Source organism: Myxine glutinosa, chromosome 4, assembly GCF_964187855.1.
Source record: "Myxine glutinosa chromosome 4, kmMyxGlut1.1, whole genome shotgun sequence".
NCBI lineage: Eukaryota > Metazoa > Chordata > Myxini > Myxiniformes > Myxinidae > Myxine > Myxine glutinosa.
In genome coordinates this window covers 165,622,369-165,641,926 of record NC_136264.1, presented here as the reverse complement: position 1 = coordinate 165,641,926, position 19,558 = coordinate 165,622,369, and the positions used below count along the sequence as shown (strand labels likewise).

Below are 19,558 nucleotides of genomic sequence, written 5' to 3'. Positions count from 1 at the left end.
CAATCAATATCTAGCATTTGAAAATTCTAATTTAGATAACTGTAAACTGTGAAATAAACATGACAATAATGTCCGTAAATGCAAAAAAGAAAAAACATCTGTAAATGAATATTTACGTGAAAATCCCCGTAAACGCATCTGTTAAAGAAAAACAAAAAACTCAATCGCTATCTAGCATTTGAAAATTGTAATTTCTACAACTGCAAACTGTGAAATAAACATGACAAGAATGTCCGTAAAGGAAAAAAATAGAAAAAGCGACAGTAAATTCAAATTTACGTTTAAAAAACATAAACACATCCATAAAAAAAAAACCTCAATCGATATCTAGCATTTGAAAATTGTAATTTCTATAACTGTAAACTGTAAAATAAACGTGACAATAATGTCCGTAAAGGAAAAAAAAGAGAAAAAGTGCCAGTAAATTAAAATGTACGTAAAAAGCCATAAACACATTCTTTTTTTTTTAAACCTCAATCGATATCTAGCATTTGAAAATTCTAATTTAGATAACTGTAAACTGTGAAATAAACATGACAATAATGTCCGTAAATGCAAAAAAGAAAAAACATCTGTAAATGAATATTTACGTGAAAATCCCCGTAAACGCATCTGTAAAGAAAAACAAAAAACTCAATCGCTATCTAGCATTTGAAAATTGTCATTTATATAACTGTAAACTATGACATAACTAGAGCTTCCAGGGAAGCAGAACTCAACTGAACTGACTGGACAACTTTAAAGTAGGTCAGTTGTCTTTACTAGATTTGACTTAAGATAGCAACCTACCTTGTGTGGTAAGAGTATCACACACCAAGTTTTATCAAAATCCATAAATATTTGTGGACGTTAAAGTCTTAACGTCGTTTCGGAGCTGAAAACAATATGGCGGCCTATGGCGGCCATTTTGTGACGGATCGGGTTGGAATGCAACAGAAACCTACGTTGTGTGGTAAGGGTTAAGCATTCTAAGTTTGATCAAAATCTGTTAATATTTGTGGACGCTAGAGTGTTAACGTCGTTTTCATGACCAAAAACAAAATGGTCGCTTAAGTCCGCCATTTTTCAACGGATCGGGCTAAAATGTAATACCAACCTGGTCCTTGGGGTAAGGATGCTGCATGTCAAGTTTGATCAGAATCGGTTGATATTTGTGGACGCTGGAGTGTTATAACGTCGAAAAGTTAACAGACGACGACGACGACGGACGCCGGAGGGTTCAGTATGTGATGAACTCAACTGGACGGTAGTACAGTTGAGTTAAAAATCTCAATGAAAATTTACCTAAAAACCATAAACGCGTCCGTAAATTAAATAAATCAATAAATAAAACCCTAAATTTATATCTAGTAGCAGGCCGGTGATGCTTGCCTATAATCATGGAGCTTCTACTTATTATGTACCCATGGTCGAAGCATTGTTTATACTAGGGCATGCCCGTACTATATATAAGCTAGGACGTGCCCGTACGTGGGTGCCCGTTCCTTGCCAAAAAAAAAAAAAAAAAAAAATTTGTGTAGGGGTGTGTGTGTGTAAACATCCTAGGGCGTGCCCGTACGTGGGTGCAAAAAAACATGCGTGCAAACAACAACAACAAAAAAAAACTTTGAAACCACGTGGCAGTAACGACCACAGAACCCCCCCCCCTCTATTTACATGAATGGTTTGGTCCATTCGCAACGACCACAGAACCCCCCCCCCTCTATTTACATGCAATGGTTTGGTCCATTCGCAACGCCAAAGCGAACGGCGAACGGCTAAATCGCCATAGCTCGGTAAGTACTTGTCCGATTAATTTCAAACCTTGAAAAGGCACATCCTCGGGTCCCCAGCAATATACCTGGCAAGTTTAAAGTATATCGGACCCGTGGTTGTCGAGAAACAGCGGTCACAGACAAACATACACACATACACACATACACACATACACACATACACACATACACACATACACACATACACACATACACACAGAGATTAATGGAATTATAGATAGATACACATCCATACATATATATATATTCTCGCACACAGCTTTATGAATGAGCGAAGGACAGAGGAATGAGGAAAAACGATCGTGGACACGCCCATATGCGTGACGTGGCCTTGGACCGCGGTCGTGGAACGTGGAAGGAGCTGCCGCTGCGGGTAGAGTAAGTGTTTTTCGCTGCTCTAAGTAGCTGTGCCTTTGTTTTTATTTCCGGGTCTCCCTGACCCCGACTATTAGTAGTCGTTGGTGCTTCTTCCGGTCAATCGTGCGGTGTTTCGTCTTTGTGATACCCTTTCCCAGCACCCCGGCGATCTCGGTCGGGGACCAGGTACGATCGATAGTTGCGGGTGACTTGGTGCTCGTATCCACGTCGGTCGCGCCTCGTCCTTGTTTTACTCATTTACTGTGTCGATCATTTCGATCTGTTTCCCGTCCCAGTCCAAAGCAGCAGTCCATCTGGTCTCTCTCGGGCCGCGGAACGAATTGCGATGGCGGAGGGAGGCTTTGACCCGTGCGAGTGCATCTGCTCGCACGAACACGCCATGAGACGCCTCCTCAACCTGGTACGTCGAACAGGGACTCCTCCCGACGTTCGGTCCATCTAGTTTACCTGTACCTTCGGTTGTTTGTGCGTCACGTACCAGACACTACGTACGGAATGTCTCGTTCGGAATGTGTTTTCCGTGACTATTTTCAACCGGTTCGTTCACAATCTACCTTGTCCACCTGAGCGAGTCACGATCGACGAATTTGAGGTGTTTGCGTGTGAAGAAGATGCAAAACCTCCAACAACAAAATACCAACATTCCAAGTCCAAAACTTCAACAAGAGCAGAGAGAAACTGCGCACGCGGTTTGTTTACACATCAAGGTGGTGCCTCGTTCTGAAAAGCCAAAACCCGAAGGACCACCTGCGTGTGGAGTGTTTTCATTGGACCTCTATTGTTAAGGGAGACTATGATTGCTGGCCTCGTGTTCCACTGTGTTTTGCTTAATCATGCATGAAACTACATACTGACATTTTAGCTTAGCTGACATTTTATATTCTCACATTCTTTCTGCCTTTTTTTTCTCTTTGGCTGATCGAATGGGCTTCAGACACGATTAAGGTCATGGACCCACCGCCTTTTCTGAGAATGAAGGGTCAAATCTTCCCAGCTGATGATCTGGAAGATGATTGAATCAGACACTTGATCAGCTGTTCAGATCTCTCTCTCTCTCTGTCTCTGTCTCTCTGTCTCTCTCTCTCCTCCAGAACAACTAAGGTTGTGGACCCAAATGTTCGGTGAGCTTCTCAGTTGAGATCGTCTGCATCAATGATGATCCGCATGGTCATTGAACCAGACACTCAATAAACTGAAGCAATTATTCCGATCTGTCTCCATTGCTCTCCTGACTTGGTGTTGGCCTCATGGTTAGGGCGGCGGGCTTGGGATCCTAAGGTCCTGAGTTCGAATCCCGTTGAATTAACGCCAGGTGGTGTTGACTCAGCCCGTCATCCTTCCGAGGTCGGCAAAATGAGTACCAGATAACTTATGGAGAGGCATTGCATCAGCGGCAGAAAAATGATGCAACCAGCAGCTGGGTGGCTGCACAGTTTGGATGGGCACCACCCATCCATTGTTATCCAGATTTTGCAGTTAAACAGTCGTAAGTTTGTTTGCGAGGTCTTCCACTGGGTAAGGGGTCATCAAGAGTTATACGAGTTCCTTAAACATGAACTTCAATGCAGGAAGCACCCATTTCGCCAATCAACTCTGTACAATGGGTGCCATCTCGCAAGGAATTGGCGCATACCATTTGTAGTCTTTGGTATAACTCTGCCGGGGTTGGAACAACCACCGTCCCAGATTCAGAGCAGATGATCCAATCAGGTCGTCGATCTGGTGAAATCTGGTCTGGTAAAATAGAATACACACAGTGGTGTATTCTGATAATGTAATACACACAAATCATCAAGATGAATCGGCTATCTTTTACGACACCTATCTCGTCGCTCGTTGAGCACACAGGAAAAGCACTTCGTTGAAATCTGTTTTGTCAACCCATTTGGTCGTTAAGTTGACAGCATCGCAATTCCATTGTTTTGATGAATGGCTTCAACCCTGCTGTGGTTTATTAATTGTCGTTTTTGTTTCATTTTTCTACCTTTAAACTATATAAAAGTAATCTCCTCTCCCACTGCCTCATGCATTGTCACCAAACTTTGTAGGCATAATTAATAAAGTTGGGCAATTCTGCTTAAACGAGAGGCAGGGTCATGCTATCATCCTCTGTGGAGTATATAGATTACAGTAGATCTACGCTGAGGTCCGTTTTTCTGTGGTGGACGTGATAAGCATAGGACGTGATAAGACATCCTCAAGGATGTCGGATACTGCACGTGACCGTTTTGGTCAGGTCAATTTATTGTACTACAAATCAAACGCGGAATAGCACAACTTCAAGGCATGAACATTGCTTTGTAATCGACAACATACGGTTAAATATTATCTGCAGAAATTCCATTTGGCAGTTTTCTGTCTTCATTGTGTAAAAGGTGTTTGATAAGTTAATATTTTTCTTCCTATCACTGCTAGAATTAGCTACAACTTGCTGGTGGGTGTCTTTAAATGCTTTTTATATTTTTATGAAGGTGCCTCAGCCCAGGATAGTACTGTCCATAAATTATCATCCATTTTGTTTGTCAAGGTTCGGTTTCAACCCCATCCAGCATGCCCATGGCTGTATTGAAATTTAATTCTGCTAGCTTTGCTTTATAAACCTCAACCTTTTTTTTTCCACTCACATTTCAGTCTTCAGTTTTGGGTAACTATCTGTGTTGTTGAAATCTCCATGCAATGGAAGGGAATGTTGTATGCTTTATCTATTCCTCTGAGGATTTAACCATTGAAGCGGAAACTTTCAGGGATTAATGAGGGCACCCTGAAGTTGTGCCCGTGCATGTTTAGTTTGATTATATGAAGTTTTGGGGAAAAAAAAATTGGGGGGGGGGGGGGGCAAGAGGTGCTATTGGAATTATCCAAACCATACAACGACGACGTATTATATCTGAAAATTTATAAGCAGTACACGTTTCTGCTTCATCTTACTATAATTCACCAAATGCCCGTCTGTCAGTTCGAAGGTACGGCAAAAACGGCTGAACCGATCGCAACGATATTTTGGGTGGGTAATCCTAGGACCCCCTGGAGCTATATGGTTTTTCCAATTTTTCCAAACACGATGGAATAATATTTACCGATTATGAACAGTGATGTGCTTTTGTTGAAATTCTACGTACCAGGAGAGAGTAGACTCCTGACAAACTCTTCCTCTATAAACGTGTGGCTCCGAAGTAACACTGCAGCGTGTGCAAAGCGACTGAGAAAAAGGTGTAGCGGCCGCTTCCGTTTTGCAGAATTCAATCTTTTTTCAAAATGGGCGCCATGTAGTTTCGATTTTGATGATTTGCGTGTGATACGATTCAATGGATGTTTATATGAATCGTTTAAAATAAAATGAAAAGCCTTCAATTTCTGATATTTTGCCTTTTCATTTGGGCTTCCCAACTGAAGCCCCGCCCATAGGGCGGGTACCGTTGCTAGTATACGTAAATCCAGGTTATTTTTCGGGAGTGATTGAGGCAGCGGTCGGTTGCCTATACACCACCCAAATAAAGATGTGTCGAATAACGTGTTGCACACTTGGAACAAGATCGCCCATAGTTTGGGTAGGTAGTCGGCTCGTCAACATAATGCTACAAAACATCACTGTTTATTGGTACTCTTCTGTTTTCACAGTTGCGCCATACCCAGTTTTATTGCACCGATTCAGAATGTTTACAAGAATGTAAGTAATCTTTTTATTATGATGATCTTCCAAAACATACCATCCACGGCATTTATTATCAGAATTTGTTTCGCTCTTTTGCCAACCCATGCATACACCCAAATAAACAGTCTGATGAGTATTAAATCCCAGTGATAAATTGTACTCGGTGCCTGACATCTTATAAACATATTTTCTATAACTTAACCTTAACCAGAAAATTGTGTTTTGTAGTACCAGGCCCAGGCCAGTCTTCCATAAGCGGTGACGTTACACTGACTGCAGTGGTGATTGGATGGTTGCTCATCGCCCTCGTTTTATTCCTACTGCGGCCAGCCAGCCTCCGGGGCCGGAGAGATGCCAAGCCACCTCCTGCCAGTGTGAGTCTTTGGCAAAGGCATATTGTCCAGCTGCAGGTCCGAGTATTAAACTTCTACACAGTAAAACTTGATTTGATTGATTAAGCCATCAGATATACGTCTATGCGTATCATTGGAGGTTTTATTACCTCTGCCACCCAATGTGGACAGAGGTTGTGTTTTCATTTTTTTTTTTTTTTCATTACCTTTCAAATTGCTACAAAGTCTTAGGCACAATAGAACAATTCAAAAAAATCCCCAAATTTTTTTTTGCCTAACACTCCCGAACACACTGATGAACCTAAAAGTTTTGCAAAGGTCCGTTTGACTATCTGAGAAAAATGGCGACACACAGACAGACAAACATCTCTCTAGTATAGATATATTTGCCTTGCTTTGCTTGTGGAAAAATGTTCTGGATGTAATTAATTGTTAATTCCAATTCTTGATGAAAAAAAGAATTCGACCAGGTTGAGTATAAATGGTCAAACAAAACATATTACACAAGGTGAAATTGTGAATTCTATTTTATCTTGTGTACATACTGTAATGCGATGTAACATTTGTACGTTTAAAAATTTGGGCCTTCGTAACAGCACTTGTAATAATCACTGACTGCATTTCTAGGTCCAGTTGAAATGAACAGAGCCTATTCCAATAAAACGATCACGACAAATTGTAAAAATATACTGCCGTCAATTTGCAGGCATGCACAGCCAACACAGGAAGGCAGTCAAGCACAAGGTCTAAGTCATTGGCCAAACCGATGTTATAAACAATACACAGTCGAGTAAGCAAGGCTTCCAACATGTGCAATCAAAAATCACGACACCAAAATACTTGTGGCCATCCCATCAATAAGTGGAACAAAAAGAAAAGCACAGGAAAGACCAGACTTGTTACAAGAGATATTGCAAAACAGGACAATTTAAAAATACACCGTCACCTTGAATTGGCTTGTGGTGATCCTCTCTGGGTCAGCAATCGGGTCCATCGAGTTGGCGAATCAAGTATCGCAAGTTCAAACAAGACTCTGCAGGTGCACTCGTTTAATGTAGTGCGAGGCTGTTTTGTTTGCTTGGTCACCAAATTTCGGAAATTCCATAAGACGCATTAATTAAATACACCGAGCTTATATGGTTGATGAAGTTAATTTTTCACTCCCATTCATTTCAACAATAATTTGTGCAGTGAATTGCAGGAAAACCTTTCTACGAAAAGTCGTGACCATATTGGCTCCATTTGCTCACTTTACTCCCTATTTAAGCTCGAGCCTTGCAAAATACTCCATGGACTGCAATGGTAATCATTGGTGACACAACTGACACGTGAATCAGGAAATGAGTAAACGGTCCAGATTATGAAAGCTTGCAGTTTGCCCACGATGACTTTTCTGGATACAATTAATGCACAGTCGAGTCTGCATTTTGTGGTTTGGCTTGCGTCGGAAGCCCAAAATACCCAGATGCCATAACAACGTTGCAAGGCTCCAGAATAAACCAACAGTGCTGACATGAAACTTTTTTTTTTTTCTTCTTGTATCGTCATCTAAACAGGTGCAGCAACTAAGTGATACAATTTCAAGTTGCTATTAATAATGCTGCTATTATCCAATCTCAGACTAATAATGGCTGATAGGCCGTATTACTCCAGCGATTAGACCAGCCTTATTCATAACCGAGAACGGTTCCGCTCTGCTTTGGTGCGTTGCACTGGGTTTTGACTAATGGAAGTGGGGTTGAGGGGAGGGGATGGTTGGATTGGAAATAATTGAGCAAGCGTACATTTTGATGGTGTTTGGGTGCCCTCAAATCTGGAGGTACAACCTCCAATATACGAGTTGTGCTAAAATTATGGTTTTTCCACGAAAGGTGGCCGTGTGTAACATATAAAAAAATTATAACAGCACTTGGAAGAGAGCATACCCCCATCAGGCTGAACAGTTTACGTTTTGCATCCAACTGATCAGATAGGTCGGATCTGAATTCGGACCTGAACCAAAAGCTAATCGGCTTATTCTTGTCGCCTTACCAACTCGTCACAAGTCGTCAACTTTTTGAAACATGCTGTAATATCGTTTTTGGCCATATCACTCAATGGTAAAGAATCACTTATAAATTTTCGGATCCAGATCCGGATCTTCACCCAAATCCAATAATTTCGTCCTTGACATTTCCAACCTCTTCACAAAATTTCGTCCAAATCCGTCCACAACTTTGATATCCTGTTCACAGACACAGGGGTGAAAACATAACCACTATCCACCTTCAGTGGCAGACGTATAAAAAAAAAAAAAATTTGAGATGGTTTGGTTGTGACGACTATTCCTGTACTTCACTGGTAAGTTACTAGCACTAGCAGGTTGCCTGTGCGTGCACGAGATTCTAAACTGGGTAGGGATGGAGGCAGGAAAAATGCAAATGGAATCTTCCGCCATCGTGCCGACAAGCTGGGACTAACAATTTGCATTTATTGCCATGTGATGCAATTTAAATGCTCTAATGGCAGCGAGGTACTCCATATGAAACTGTTTTTGATATATTAAACTTTTTGATGCCAAGGATCCATAATAAAATTTTGTAATTGTGTCAAAGCCTGTGACAATTGCAAATTAATTGTACGATTCAGAACAAAGCCAAGCTGTGTTGAACTTTGCTCCATGATTGGTCATATTAAATCTCCATCGGAATTAAAACTTGGTAATGATGTTCACATGCTTTTCATATATGGTACCTTCATCACAGAATACATTTCTAAATGCATGTTTATTTTGCACCTTCAGGGCAACAGACCTAACCTTCCTCCACCAGCACTGGACTAATATCTGGATCTAACTCAAGTAAAGAAACCCCTGGCCTTCACCAGCATCTGAAATGTGGTGAACCCTCCTTTGTAAATGATGCCTTGCTGCAGTTGGTGGACCGAATGACATTTAGCAGAATTTTTAAAACTAGAACGGCACTCTTCAACATCGTGTCGACGAATAATGCCTCCACCCATATTATTACATATAATTATACATACTTGTACCAAGTTTGATTGAAATCCCTTCAGCTGTTCTCAAGTATCACATTTTCACATGACATGATCTCTGACCTTTGCCAAAATCTAATCCATTCATCTTTGCATCATAATGTGTACTTATACCAAGTTTGGTCAAAATCCCATCACTGGTTCACAAGTTAGCTCAGTACCAATTTTTTTTTAACCTAACGGGACATCTCGCATTTGACCTCTTGACCCCATAATCGAATCGACTCATCTTTGCATTATAATACATACTTATACCAACTTTGGTCAAAATCCCATCACTAGTTCACAAGTTATCATGGTAACAGGATTTGATTTTTTTAAATCTCGTATGACATCTCACCTCATGACCCCAAAATCCCTTTCAGTCGTTCTCAAGTTATCGCAGTAACGAAAACCTAAGACGGACGCACGGAAGGACAGGCAACCCAAACACATAATGCCTCTGGCGACTTCGTCGGCAGAGGCATAAAAAAAACATTCCAGAAACTGCCACACTTGGTTACAAAGTTTTATGGTAGCTCATGTGTCTCTGTACGTTATAGAATACCTTTTTGTTATCCAAGATTATGAAAATTTAGATCAAAAAAAGATCAATACTTTTATAGGGAGTCCATGCTTTGAAAAGGATTGTGCTTCTTGATAATTGAATACAAATTTATATTCATAAACAAATGCATGGGTTTCGTCACATCTAACATAAACTTGAACATTAGCGCTTTGCTTGGTAAAAATGTAATCTTCACCATTTAAAAAAGAAAATTTTAAACATTTTTGTTACAAAATTACAGGCACTAAATTTACTTTTCACATGTTAATACATTTTAAGAGCCTCTTTATTATGCATGTCTAAATGTAATCAGAATTTGAATCAAAATATTGTGTATTTATGTAGTCCTGTATGATGCCATGCACTTTTGATGAGTAATTAAATTTTATGAACTGTTGTTCCCATGGTGCCAAATGTGCTACTGACTAGCTGCATCGAGATCGAGTGGGTGCGAACAGGACTGCACAATGAACAGGAAGTGGAGTGAGGGGAAGGGGTGCGGGTGGATGGGTCGGTTTTAGCTCTCATCATGTGGATCGAGTTCAGGGATGGACTTCTGAGAAACTCGCACCAATCTTCTTTGTATCTGTAGTGGTGGGGAAGAAGGGAATGAGTTGTTATTGACCAGTTTAATTTTTTGAACATAGCATGGCTTATCCACCCTTCTATTTGTGAAGGCAACAAATGGAACAATAGTTTCTGGAGGGTGGATTAAGAGTAGAGTACGAACATCAAGCGTGCAACAGATAGTCAATTATTCTGTAGTTAAGAAATGGGTTGCTAGTTTGCGAATAATAGTGCGGCCATAGCCAAGGCAAATACAATATTATGCAAATACTTGTTTGGTTCGGTTATTATCAGTATCCACAAGCAATTCACACCAATATCAGACCTGCCTACCTCCATACAAACTGCATATTTTCTATGCAAAACTGTGCTAATACACCACGTATGACAAAGTCTGTGAAAATAGCAAGCGAAAAATAGTTTTAAAAAATTCTCCGGACGGGAGTTGTGGGAGATATGTTGAAGGCAGCAGGAAGTTGGGGTGTGAAGAGAATGACAGAGATCTGTAATCTGGTGGTGAAAGAAGGCCGCATTCCAGTGGATTGGGAACCGAGTACCCTCGTCCCTCTATACAAGGGGAAAGGTGACCCTCTGGAGTGTGGCTCATACCGAGCGATAAAGTTATTGGAGCATGGAATGAAGGTATTGGAAAGGGTGTTGGAGAGGAGGATCAGGAAGAAAGTGAAGATCGACGAAATGCAGTTTGGATTTATGCCAGGAAGAGGAACAACAGACGCACTTTTCATTGTGAGGCAGTTGCAGGAGAAGTACATGGAGAAGAGGAAGAAGTTGTTTCTTGGGTTTGTTGATCTGGAGAAAGCATTCGATAGGGTTCCACGCAAAGTATTGACATGGGCATTGAGGAAGTTAGGAGTGGAGGAATGGTTGATCAGAGTAGTGATGGCAATGTACAAAAGAGCGCGCACAGCTGTAAGGACGAAGGACGGGAACAGTGGTGAGTTTGAGGTGAAGGTGGGAGTGCATCAGGGGTCGGTACTAAGTCCACTACTATTTGTAGCTGTGATGGAGGTGCTGGCTCAGAACGTAAAGGAGGGTTTACCGTGGGAGTTGTTGTATGCAGATGATCTGGTGTTGATTGCGGAAAGTATGGATGGACTGAAGGAAAAGATGAACAAGTGTTAGGAATGTATGGAGACAAAAGGTCTGAAGGTGAATATCGGAAAGACGAAGGTGATGGCAAGTGGTAAAGCATGTGGTGAGGTGGAAAGAACTGGGAAGTGGCCCTGTGCTGTGTGTAGGAAGGGTGTCGGAGTGAACTCAATTCAATGTGCGCTGAGTGGGTTCATCAAAAATGTAGTGGTCTGAGAGGGTCATTAACCAGTGGCAGCTACATTCAAATGTAAGGTGTGCACAGAGGGAGCTGCAGATGGAGAAAATGTTGAGTTGGATCTTGGAGACGGCGTGAAGCTGGAAGGTGTGAAAACATTTTGCTACCTCGGAGACATGCTGAATGGAGAAGGTGGATCAGACTCGGCAACAGTTGCTAGAGTGAGATGTGCATGGAAGAAGTTTCAGGAACTGAGTGGCGTGCTGATGAGGAGGGGAGTGTCAAAGCTGAAGGGAAAGGTGTATGCTGCATGTGTGAGAAGTGTTATGATTTATGGGAGCGAGACATGGATAATGAACGTAGAGCGGCAACGAAGGTTGGAAAGGGTGGAAATGCGAATGGTTTGATGGATGTGCGGAGTATCGTTGAGAGAGAGGAAGACAAATGATGAATTGCGAAAGATGATGGGAATGGAGCCTGTGATTGATGCTGTGAAGAGGAACAGGTTGAGATGGTTTGGTCATGTGTTGAGGAAGGATGAAAGTGACTGGTTGAGAAGAGTGATGGAAATGAATGTAGAAGGAAGTAGAGGACGGGGAAGACCGAGAAAGACTTGGCTAAAGATGGTGGAAGAAGAAATGCGGGCAAGGGGGTTAACAAGGAGAATGAATGAATGATCGTTTTAAGGCCATTTTTCCCCGCTAGAGCGGGGGTTAGCCTTGCGGGCCCCATGACAATCATGGTTCCCTGTTTGAGGCAATGTTTTTATGGCCGGATGCCCTTCCTGACGCCAACCCTTAGTCAGGCTCTTACGATGCGCCGGGATAGGGTGTACCTATTCTAAGCCGGGGTACACACCGTGATCATTCATCCCAGTGAGCTGGTACTCAATTTGCCGACCTCGGAAGGATGACAGGCTGAGTCAACCCCCCTGGTGTTAATTCAGCGATCGACCGGGATTCGAACCCAGGATCCTAGGATCCCAAGTCGGCACCCTAACCGCTAAGCCAACACCACAAGGAGAGATGCAGAAAATAGGGCAAAATGGAGAAGATTGTTATGGGGACCGCAAGGCTAACCCCCGCTCTTGCAGGGAAAATGGCCTTTAAAATGCGTTGTTGTGTTGTTGTATCCCTCAGCTCAATCCATTTCCCCTCACTCAAATCCAAAACAGAACACTCTTCTTCACTTCGGAAAAAAAAAAAAAAACCCCAAACCAAACTCATATCCTGTGCTCAGTTACTCATTTCCGCTCCATTCCTCTTATTTTCAATATCCTCAAACTGAATAAAATGTTTCTTACTTATAAAGTTCTTCCTAACACAAAAAAAGTTTCAAAAATTTATTTTGAAGTCTTGCTCTGCTCATTTTGCCATCAGGAACAACCCATTCATTCTTCTTCATCAAAATGTCTTCCTTTTCTCTGTCACATGCTCCTTTCACAAAAAACCTCTTCACTCCAAAACACTTGGTTCATCCAGCCTTATCTTTCACTTGCAGCAGAATTTTCCTCCATACCTTGAAATGAAAACTCACCACCCAACCCATAAGGTTTGTCACAGGTTATCCAGTCTGGGAATGCTAAGGCATCCATTTTGCAGAGGTTGTGTCCCTTCATGGTGTCAGTACCCACCCCTATCCCTTGCTCCATCTGCTCACCCCTTCTCAGCTTCCACCTTGTCAAACAATGCAGAAATCAAGAAAATAACCAAATACCAAGCCCTCAAAAATGAAGTGAAAATATCCTGGAATTTGAAGAGCTTCAAAATTGTACCAGTGATTATTGAAGCAATGGGAATGATAAAAATGAACCTCGCAGAGATTGTAAAAACCATCCCTGGGAATATTATGACAAACTGCAGTTGGGAGTTGTCTGAGGCTCGGTGACGATCCTCAAAATAACCCACGGAAGAAAACTTTGAGAACAAGAAAACTTCACAAATTGGTCTATGAATCATGATTGCTTACTGAAACAGGTGGATACTTCGAGACCTGGGAGAACTCCGTTCCATCTTCTTATCTGGAGATACCAACCAATGATCGAAACGCGTATGCACACTCTTAAGGATTGTACCACAAACCTTCCCATCTACTTTCTAAACAACCCTTTCAAAGAGGTTGTCACTCAAACTCCTGCATCTCACTCTCACCATGATCTTTCATGGGCTAACCACATTTCATAGTTGGCCTCCAAAGCCAGTCGCCCACTGGGCATCCTCTGTCAGGCAAAATCCTTCCTTGACACACCTGAACTCTATCTACCTACAAGGCTTTCAGCTGCAGCTTGATGGATTACTGCTATCCCCTCTGGGCTGGCACCCCTGCCTCACACTTTGCTCAGCTTGACGCCATGGAAACGAAGGCATTCAAGCTCAATGGAATCTCCTGGTCCACCAGCAATCCCCTTCTAGTGAAACTGCCAAAATCCAGAACCACTGCTCAACTCCACATGTCCTCCTTTTTCCTGCCTGTGGAACCAACTTCCACACTTTTTTCAATCTCTTTCTCCTCTCCATGTCTTCAGGACAGCTGTTCACCACCATCTCAAATCATTCCTCTTCCAAAACCCATGATCTTTTCTATACCCATTAAACCACCCATTCCCCCCTCCCTCAATTTTTCTGTAAAAATCTTGACCAACCCTTGCGTTCTCCTCGACCCATCAGCGTTACTTACATTCATTGTTTGTCCATCTTATTTTTTTACTTGACCCTGATGTTGGCATTTCCTCCTCCTGCTATTCCTTTTGTCATTTTGTGTCATGATCCATTGTATGTTCTCGCTCTTCCATGAGCCTTGACTATGTATAAAAAAATATATAAAATGGATGACAAATTAATGATTTCGTTTTCCAGAAGACTGCATAATGGGCCAATGCTAGAGCTTTCCTACCTGAGATGTTTATTATTGGGATTTGAGAGTTCACATGATAATCGTGGTTTAAAAAAAAAAAAAAACATTCTTGAAGTTTGTTTGCTTGCCAACACTGATAAATCAAATTTATTTTGTTTGCTTGGAATGTTTTTTTGTGAAAGCAATCTTTGGCAGGATTAAGGGTTACACAAATGAAAAATAAGTATACTTAAATGGGGAGGAGCCAGGTCTGTAATAGCATATGCAACATACAAATGTTGTTCCATTGCATGTTTTAATGATACAATTATCAAATTCGGTAACTTGAGAACCATTTTCGATTTGTTGTATACAAGTTGGCAGGTCTTCTCTCAAAGCTACTTTTCTGTTTCAGCATCGGAAACTTGGGAATGAATTGTATATTGGCAGGATAGCCCATGGGTATTTCACACTAGTCCGGATTTGAATCTTGACCCAGTTATAACCGTCGTCCTGGTGTTTTGCATGCACGTCGAGGCATCAAATGTGGCCACCGTCCATAGGAAGGATGCTAAACCGGATGACCTGTGTGCCATTGGTGGATGCTAAAGATCCCACGGTGACGTTAGCTGAAAGCAGGCAAGTTATCGCCAGCACCCTCAACAAATCACAAAATTTTGCCACCTTCAATCTAATCTCTTGTCCTGGAATGCTTCTAGCATTGAAATGTTTCTCAACTTGTGTGGGCCTTCCTCAGCAGATTCCAAAAAGCTGAATGCATTTTCACTGGAACAACATTAAAGTAACCTGGCAATGTCATAGAAAGTTATTTTGAACAGGAGGAAGAAAGCTAAACTTTTCAGCAATGTTACAGAATCAATAACCGCAATTGCACCAGAACAAACAATAAAAATATTTCAGACCTCATCAAAGCTGTTAATGAGACCAGTGACTGAATTATTATGGTCCAACACTTGCTCGTGGCTCAGTTGCACTTCTTTCGCTTCACTGGTGAGTTTTTCTGGAAAAAAGAAAAAGAAAAATCAAAAAGCATGTACTTGGCAGTCTACATGTATTGTTACCCCTCCTCCCCCCCAACTATTACCCCAATTGCACTTTGTACAATTTTGTTCTGCTTAATTACCCTGCGCTCGCGAAGCGAAATGTAGGGTTGAGCGATCGGTTGCGTATGTCTGCACTTTTAAAATGCATTTTTTTTTCAGCAAGCGTTGGTTATATCGACACGAAACTTTGCACCATAGAAGCGGCAACTGCTGCAGCATGTTTGTGATCATAATGACGTCATCGGTCACGTGGTTTAGACACCATCTTGGAAAACATTTGCACCCCCATATATTCGAAACCACTCAATGGAAAAAAATTGAAACATGGTTCAATTGTCAAGTACTCTCCAAGAGGAATAATATATGCTAATGATGTCATTGATGAATTGCGAAAGATGATGGGAATAGAGCCTGTGATTGATGCTGTGAAGAGGAACAGGTTGAGATGGTTTGGTCATGTGTTGAGGAAGGATGAAAGTGACTGGTTGAGAAGAGTGATGGAAATGAATGTAGAAGGAAGTAGAGGACGGGGAAGACCGAGAAAGACTTGGCTAACGATGGTGGAAGAAGAAATGCGGGCAAGGGGGTTAACAAGGGGAGATGCAGAAAATAGGGCAAAATGGAGAACATTGTCATGGGGACCGCAAGGCTAATCAAGACTAAACAAACAAAAAACCTCTTTTAGGGGGCAACCCCTACCCCTAGCGTCCCTGTCAGAGAGGGACTCTACCTACTCCTACCTCCCCCCCCCCCCCCCCCTTCCCTATAGTTTTGGAGGAAAAAGCAAGTCAAACCTGGATCCACTTTGACCCCGGTAAACCCCAGAGACCCCCATTTTTTTTTTTTATGCTGCGAACAAATTTCAGCCCCAACACAACAAATATAATTTGTGCCAAATTTGGTCGCAATCCCATCAGCGGTCTCAGAGAAGCAAGCACGCACATATATATATATACACACACACACACACACACACACACACACACACACACACACACACACACACACACACACACACACACACACACACACACACACACACACACACACACACACACACACACACACACACGACAAGCTACCATAAACAGGTTGTTTCAAGTGCCCGTTAATCAACATCAGCAAGAAAAGAGTATGTGAGTGTAAAATAACAGGGTTGTTACAAGTTTCCACATACAGTCTGAGTCCTCGTTTGATCAATATTTCATGCCCAAGACCAACGCAACAAGCACGTACGCACCGGTACATCACTACTACGCACTACTAGCCCAATGCAAAACGTTCTCACAAAGCACACGTGATACATTTCATTACCATTCGATTATTTTAAATTTTTACCCAGTAATGTCATCATCCTTCTGTATCCCTGCTCGTTCAATGGTCTCCCCGCCTCAGCCATCACCAATCAACGGCCAAAAGCAACACGACATTCGAACGCGATTCTATATCCCAAGTAACGCACCAATCACGATGCGTGTGGTATTTTACCTCACATCGTTTTCGCATATTGTACACCGAACAATTATTGCCCTTTGGTTGTTAAAAAAAGTAAATATCTTGCATTAATTACATAAGTCATAACTGACACCAAAATGAACAATTAATCATACAGTGGTTCAAGCCATACACCGCCTCAGAATAATTCCTGCTGTTTTTTTTTCTTCCGAAGGTTCTATTGTTTTTTTTAAACGTTAAAAAAGAATATTTAAAAAAGTGACTACCGGCGTCCCATTAGTAATCTATACATTAAAGTGGATAGTTTTCTGTCCATCTGTTTCTCTCTTTCTGTCCATTATTCAGACATCTGGCCTGACTCCACCTACATCGACGTCATTAGTTCGGAATGCTGACTAGTGAGTAGTGACTCCACCCACAAGACGTCATCAGTTCGGAAGGCTGACGAGTGACTCCACCCACAGGAATTTTGATTTTCATGCAGTTCTGGCCGAACACATCGTCGAACCTGTCATATTCGCAATCGTCTTATCCTACCTTTCTTTACATTGGCAAACATTAATCTTCAGGGATCATGCGAGACAGTGCTTCGTAGCCTATACACTGCTCAAAAAATGGAAGATTTTCGGAGACTTCCATTCCGAATAGATTTCTTCTGTTCGATATTAAAAGAGCTGCATGTGGTTCCAGACATCGCTTGTAGTCGTGGCCGAGTGGTTAAGGCGATGGACTAGAAATCCATTGGGGTCTCCCCGCGCAGGTTCGAATCCTGCCGACTACGTGTCTTTTTATTTACAGTATCTGCTTTCCGAAAACATGATGCGGAATGTACCGAACTGTATTTATACAGACGTATGCATTCATATTTTTATGCGAAACGCCGCAGCGGCCAAAGTTGGCTGAGTGCACGGAATGTTAGCGGGATTTCTCGGCACAAGGCATTCACCAATCATCAGCCTCGATGGTTTAGTGGTTGCTGTGGAGCATCTGCTCTGAGTCTGGGAGGGTCGGTCGTTCGAAGGAATCCCTGCCGAATCATCCCATCCACTTAAAACATGGTTACTTCTGCTTCCTTGCTTGATGCTCAGCAATGTAAAGGAGAGAGAGCACGAACAAAACCATAGGTTGGAAATAGCAGGGCAGGCTTTCATGGGCAAAATGACCTCCAGCGTCGAGGTTTCTTGCAACGAGAGACTCATATCTATCTATAATTCCAGTAATCTCTGTGTGTGTGTGTGTCTGTCTGTGTGTTTGTTTGTCTGTGACCGCTGTTTCTCGACAACCACGGGTCCGATATACTTTTAACTTGCCAGGTATATTGCTGGGGACCCGAGGATGTGCCTTTTCAAGGTTTCATATTAATCGGACAATTACTTACCGAGCGATGTCCAAAAAACGATTCAACCAATCAGAGAGCAGCGAACTAGCGCGTGTGCCGAACGTGGCGGACACACTCTGCCTCGGATGGCACATTTGAGAGCGTATTCATTTATTTCACGTTTGCAAACTATGTTGGCGCTATGTTGGCGTTAAACGATGTTTTACAACTAATAAAAACGAATTTGCGATTCATTCGCTTTCCTGCGCGTTTGTGTACGCGATGGCGATTTCTTTACCAAACTCCGGAAGCCGTTCGCTTTGGACCGAACCATTTCATGTAAATAGAGGGGGGGGTTCTGTGGTCGTTGCGAATGGACCAAACCATTCATGTAAATAGAGGGGGGGGATTGTCACTGTACTCGCAAGCCGTTCGCCGTTCGCTTTGGCGTTGCGAATGGACCAAACCATTTCATGTAAATAGAGGGGGGGGGATATAATTTTAGATAGATATATAGTACGGGCATATATATAGTACGGGCATGCCCTAGTTATTATTAACTAGCAGAAGTACCCGGCATTGCCGGGCGGGGGAGGGGAGGGGAGGGGAGGGGAACGGGGGGGAGGGGAGGGGAGGGGAACGGGGGGGAGGGGAGGGGAGGGGAACGGGGGGGAGGGGAGGGGAGGGGAACGGGGGGGAGGGGAGAAGAGTGGGAGGGGGAGAGGGGAGAAGAGGGGAGAAGAGGGGGGGAAGGGGAGGGTGAGGGATGGGAGGGGGTGGGAGGGGAGGGTGAGGGATGGGAGGGGGTGGGAGGAGGGAGGAGGGAGGGGAGGAGGGAGGAGGGAGGGGAGGGGGGAGGAGGGAGGAGGGGAGGGGAGGGGGGAAGAGGCCGGAGGGGGGGAGGGGATGGGGGGAGGGGGGAGGGGATGTGGGGAGGGGGTGGGAGGGGGGAGGGGATGTGGGGAGGGGGGGAGGGGAAGTGGGGAGGGGGAGGGGAAGTGGGGAGGGGAAGTGGGGAGGGGGTGGGGAGGAGGGGAGGGGTAGGGTGGAGGGGGAAGGGAGTGGGGAGGGGAAGGGGGAGGCAAGGGGATGGCCAGTCAACAATGACGTTGCAGTTCTCATGGTCGGAGAGCAGCACAACAATCGGACATAGTCCTGCATATTCGCAACAGCACGAAGCGGATTTTGGAGACTCACCGATCCTGTGACGTCCTCCAGTACCGGCGTTGCCGGGCAGGGGAAGGGATACCCGTACATTCCCAACCCGTACATTCGCCCTCTCGACTCAAGCTCACT

At 43.2% G+C, this 19,558-nt stretch overlaps 1 protein-coding gene, 1 long non-coding RNA gene and 1 other non-coding gene across 8 annotated transcripts; 2 read left to right on the top strand and 1 right to left on the bottom strand.

Annotated features, from left to right (window-relative positions):
• The first annotated feature begins 2,034 nt into the window (after positions 1 to 2,034).
• On the top strand, positions 2,035 to 10,135 carry SMIM14 (small integral membrane protein 14). Of its 6 annotated transcripts, none has more exons than XM_068103478.2 (5): positions 2,035 to 2,153; positions 2,429 to 2,553; positions 5,772 to 5,820; positions 6,034 to 6,179; positions 8,941 to 10,135. In XM_068103478.2, exons 2-5 carry the CDS (start codon positions 2,479 to 2,481, stop codon positions 8,977 to 8,979), a joined length of 309 nt encoding a protein of 102 aa, XP_067959579.1. In that variant the 5' UTR covers positions 2,035 to 2,153; positions 2,429 to 2,478; the 3' UTR covers positions 8,980 to 10,135. The 6 variants fall into 6 exon arrangements, with proteins under 6 accessions (XP_067959579.1, XP_067959576.1, XP_067959578.1 ...); XM_068103475.2 differs by having other exon boundaries at positions 6,034 to 6,215; XM_068103477.2 differs by having other exon boundaries at positions 2,101 to 2,148; positions 6,034 to 6,215.
• LOC137417553 (uncharacterized) lies at positions 9,686 to 17,124 on the bottom strand. Its single transcript, XR_010982465.2, has 3 exons — positions 16,828 to 17,124; positions 15,349 to 15,446; positions 9,686 to 10,324 (listed from the first exon to the last, which is right to left on the bottom strand). It is a non-coding gene; the product is annotated as an uncharacterized LOC137417553 (long non-coding RNA).
• Positions 17,125 to 17,643: 519 nt separating this feature from the next.
• Positions 17,644 to 17,725, top strand: TRNAS-AGA (transfer RNA serine (anticodon AGA)). The gene has a single exon. It is a non-coding gene; the product is annotated as a tRNA-Ser (tRNA).
• Positions 17,726 to 19,558: the final 1,833 nt, after the last annotated feature.

What these genes read in the sequence shown, in the direction of transcription:
- SMIM14 (XM_068103475.2), top strand. Translation starts at nt 2,479, where the DNA reads ATGGCGGAGGGAGGCTTTGACCCGTGCGAGTGCATCTGCTCGCACGAA. An exon ending in TTCAGAATGTTTACAAGAAT is followed by an intron (nt 5,821 to 6,033) that starts GTAAGTAATCTT and finishes TGTGTTTTGTAG; the next exon opens with TACCAGGCCCAGGCCAGTCT. An exon ending in GGCATATTGTCCAGCTGCAG is followed by an intron (nt 6,216 to 8,940) that starts GTCCGAGTATTA and finishes TTGCACCTTCAG; the next exon opens with GGCAACAGACCTAACCTTCC.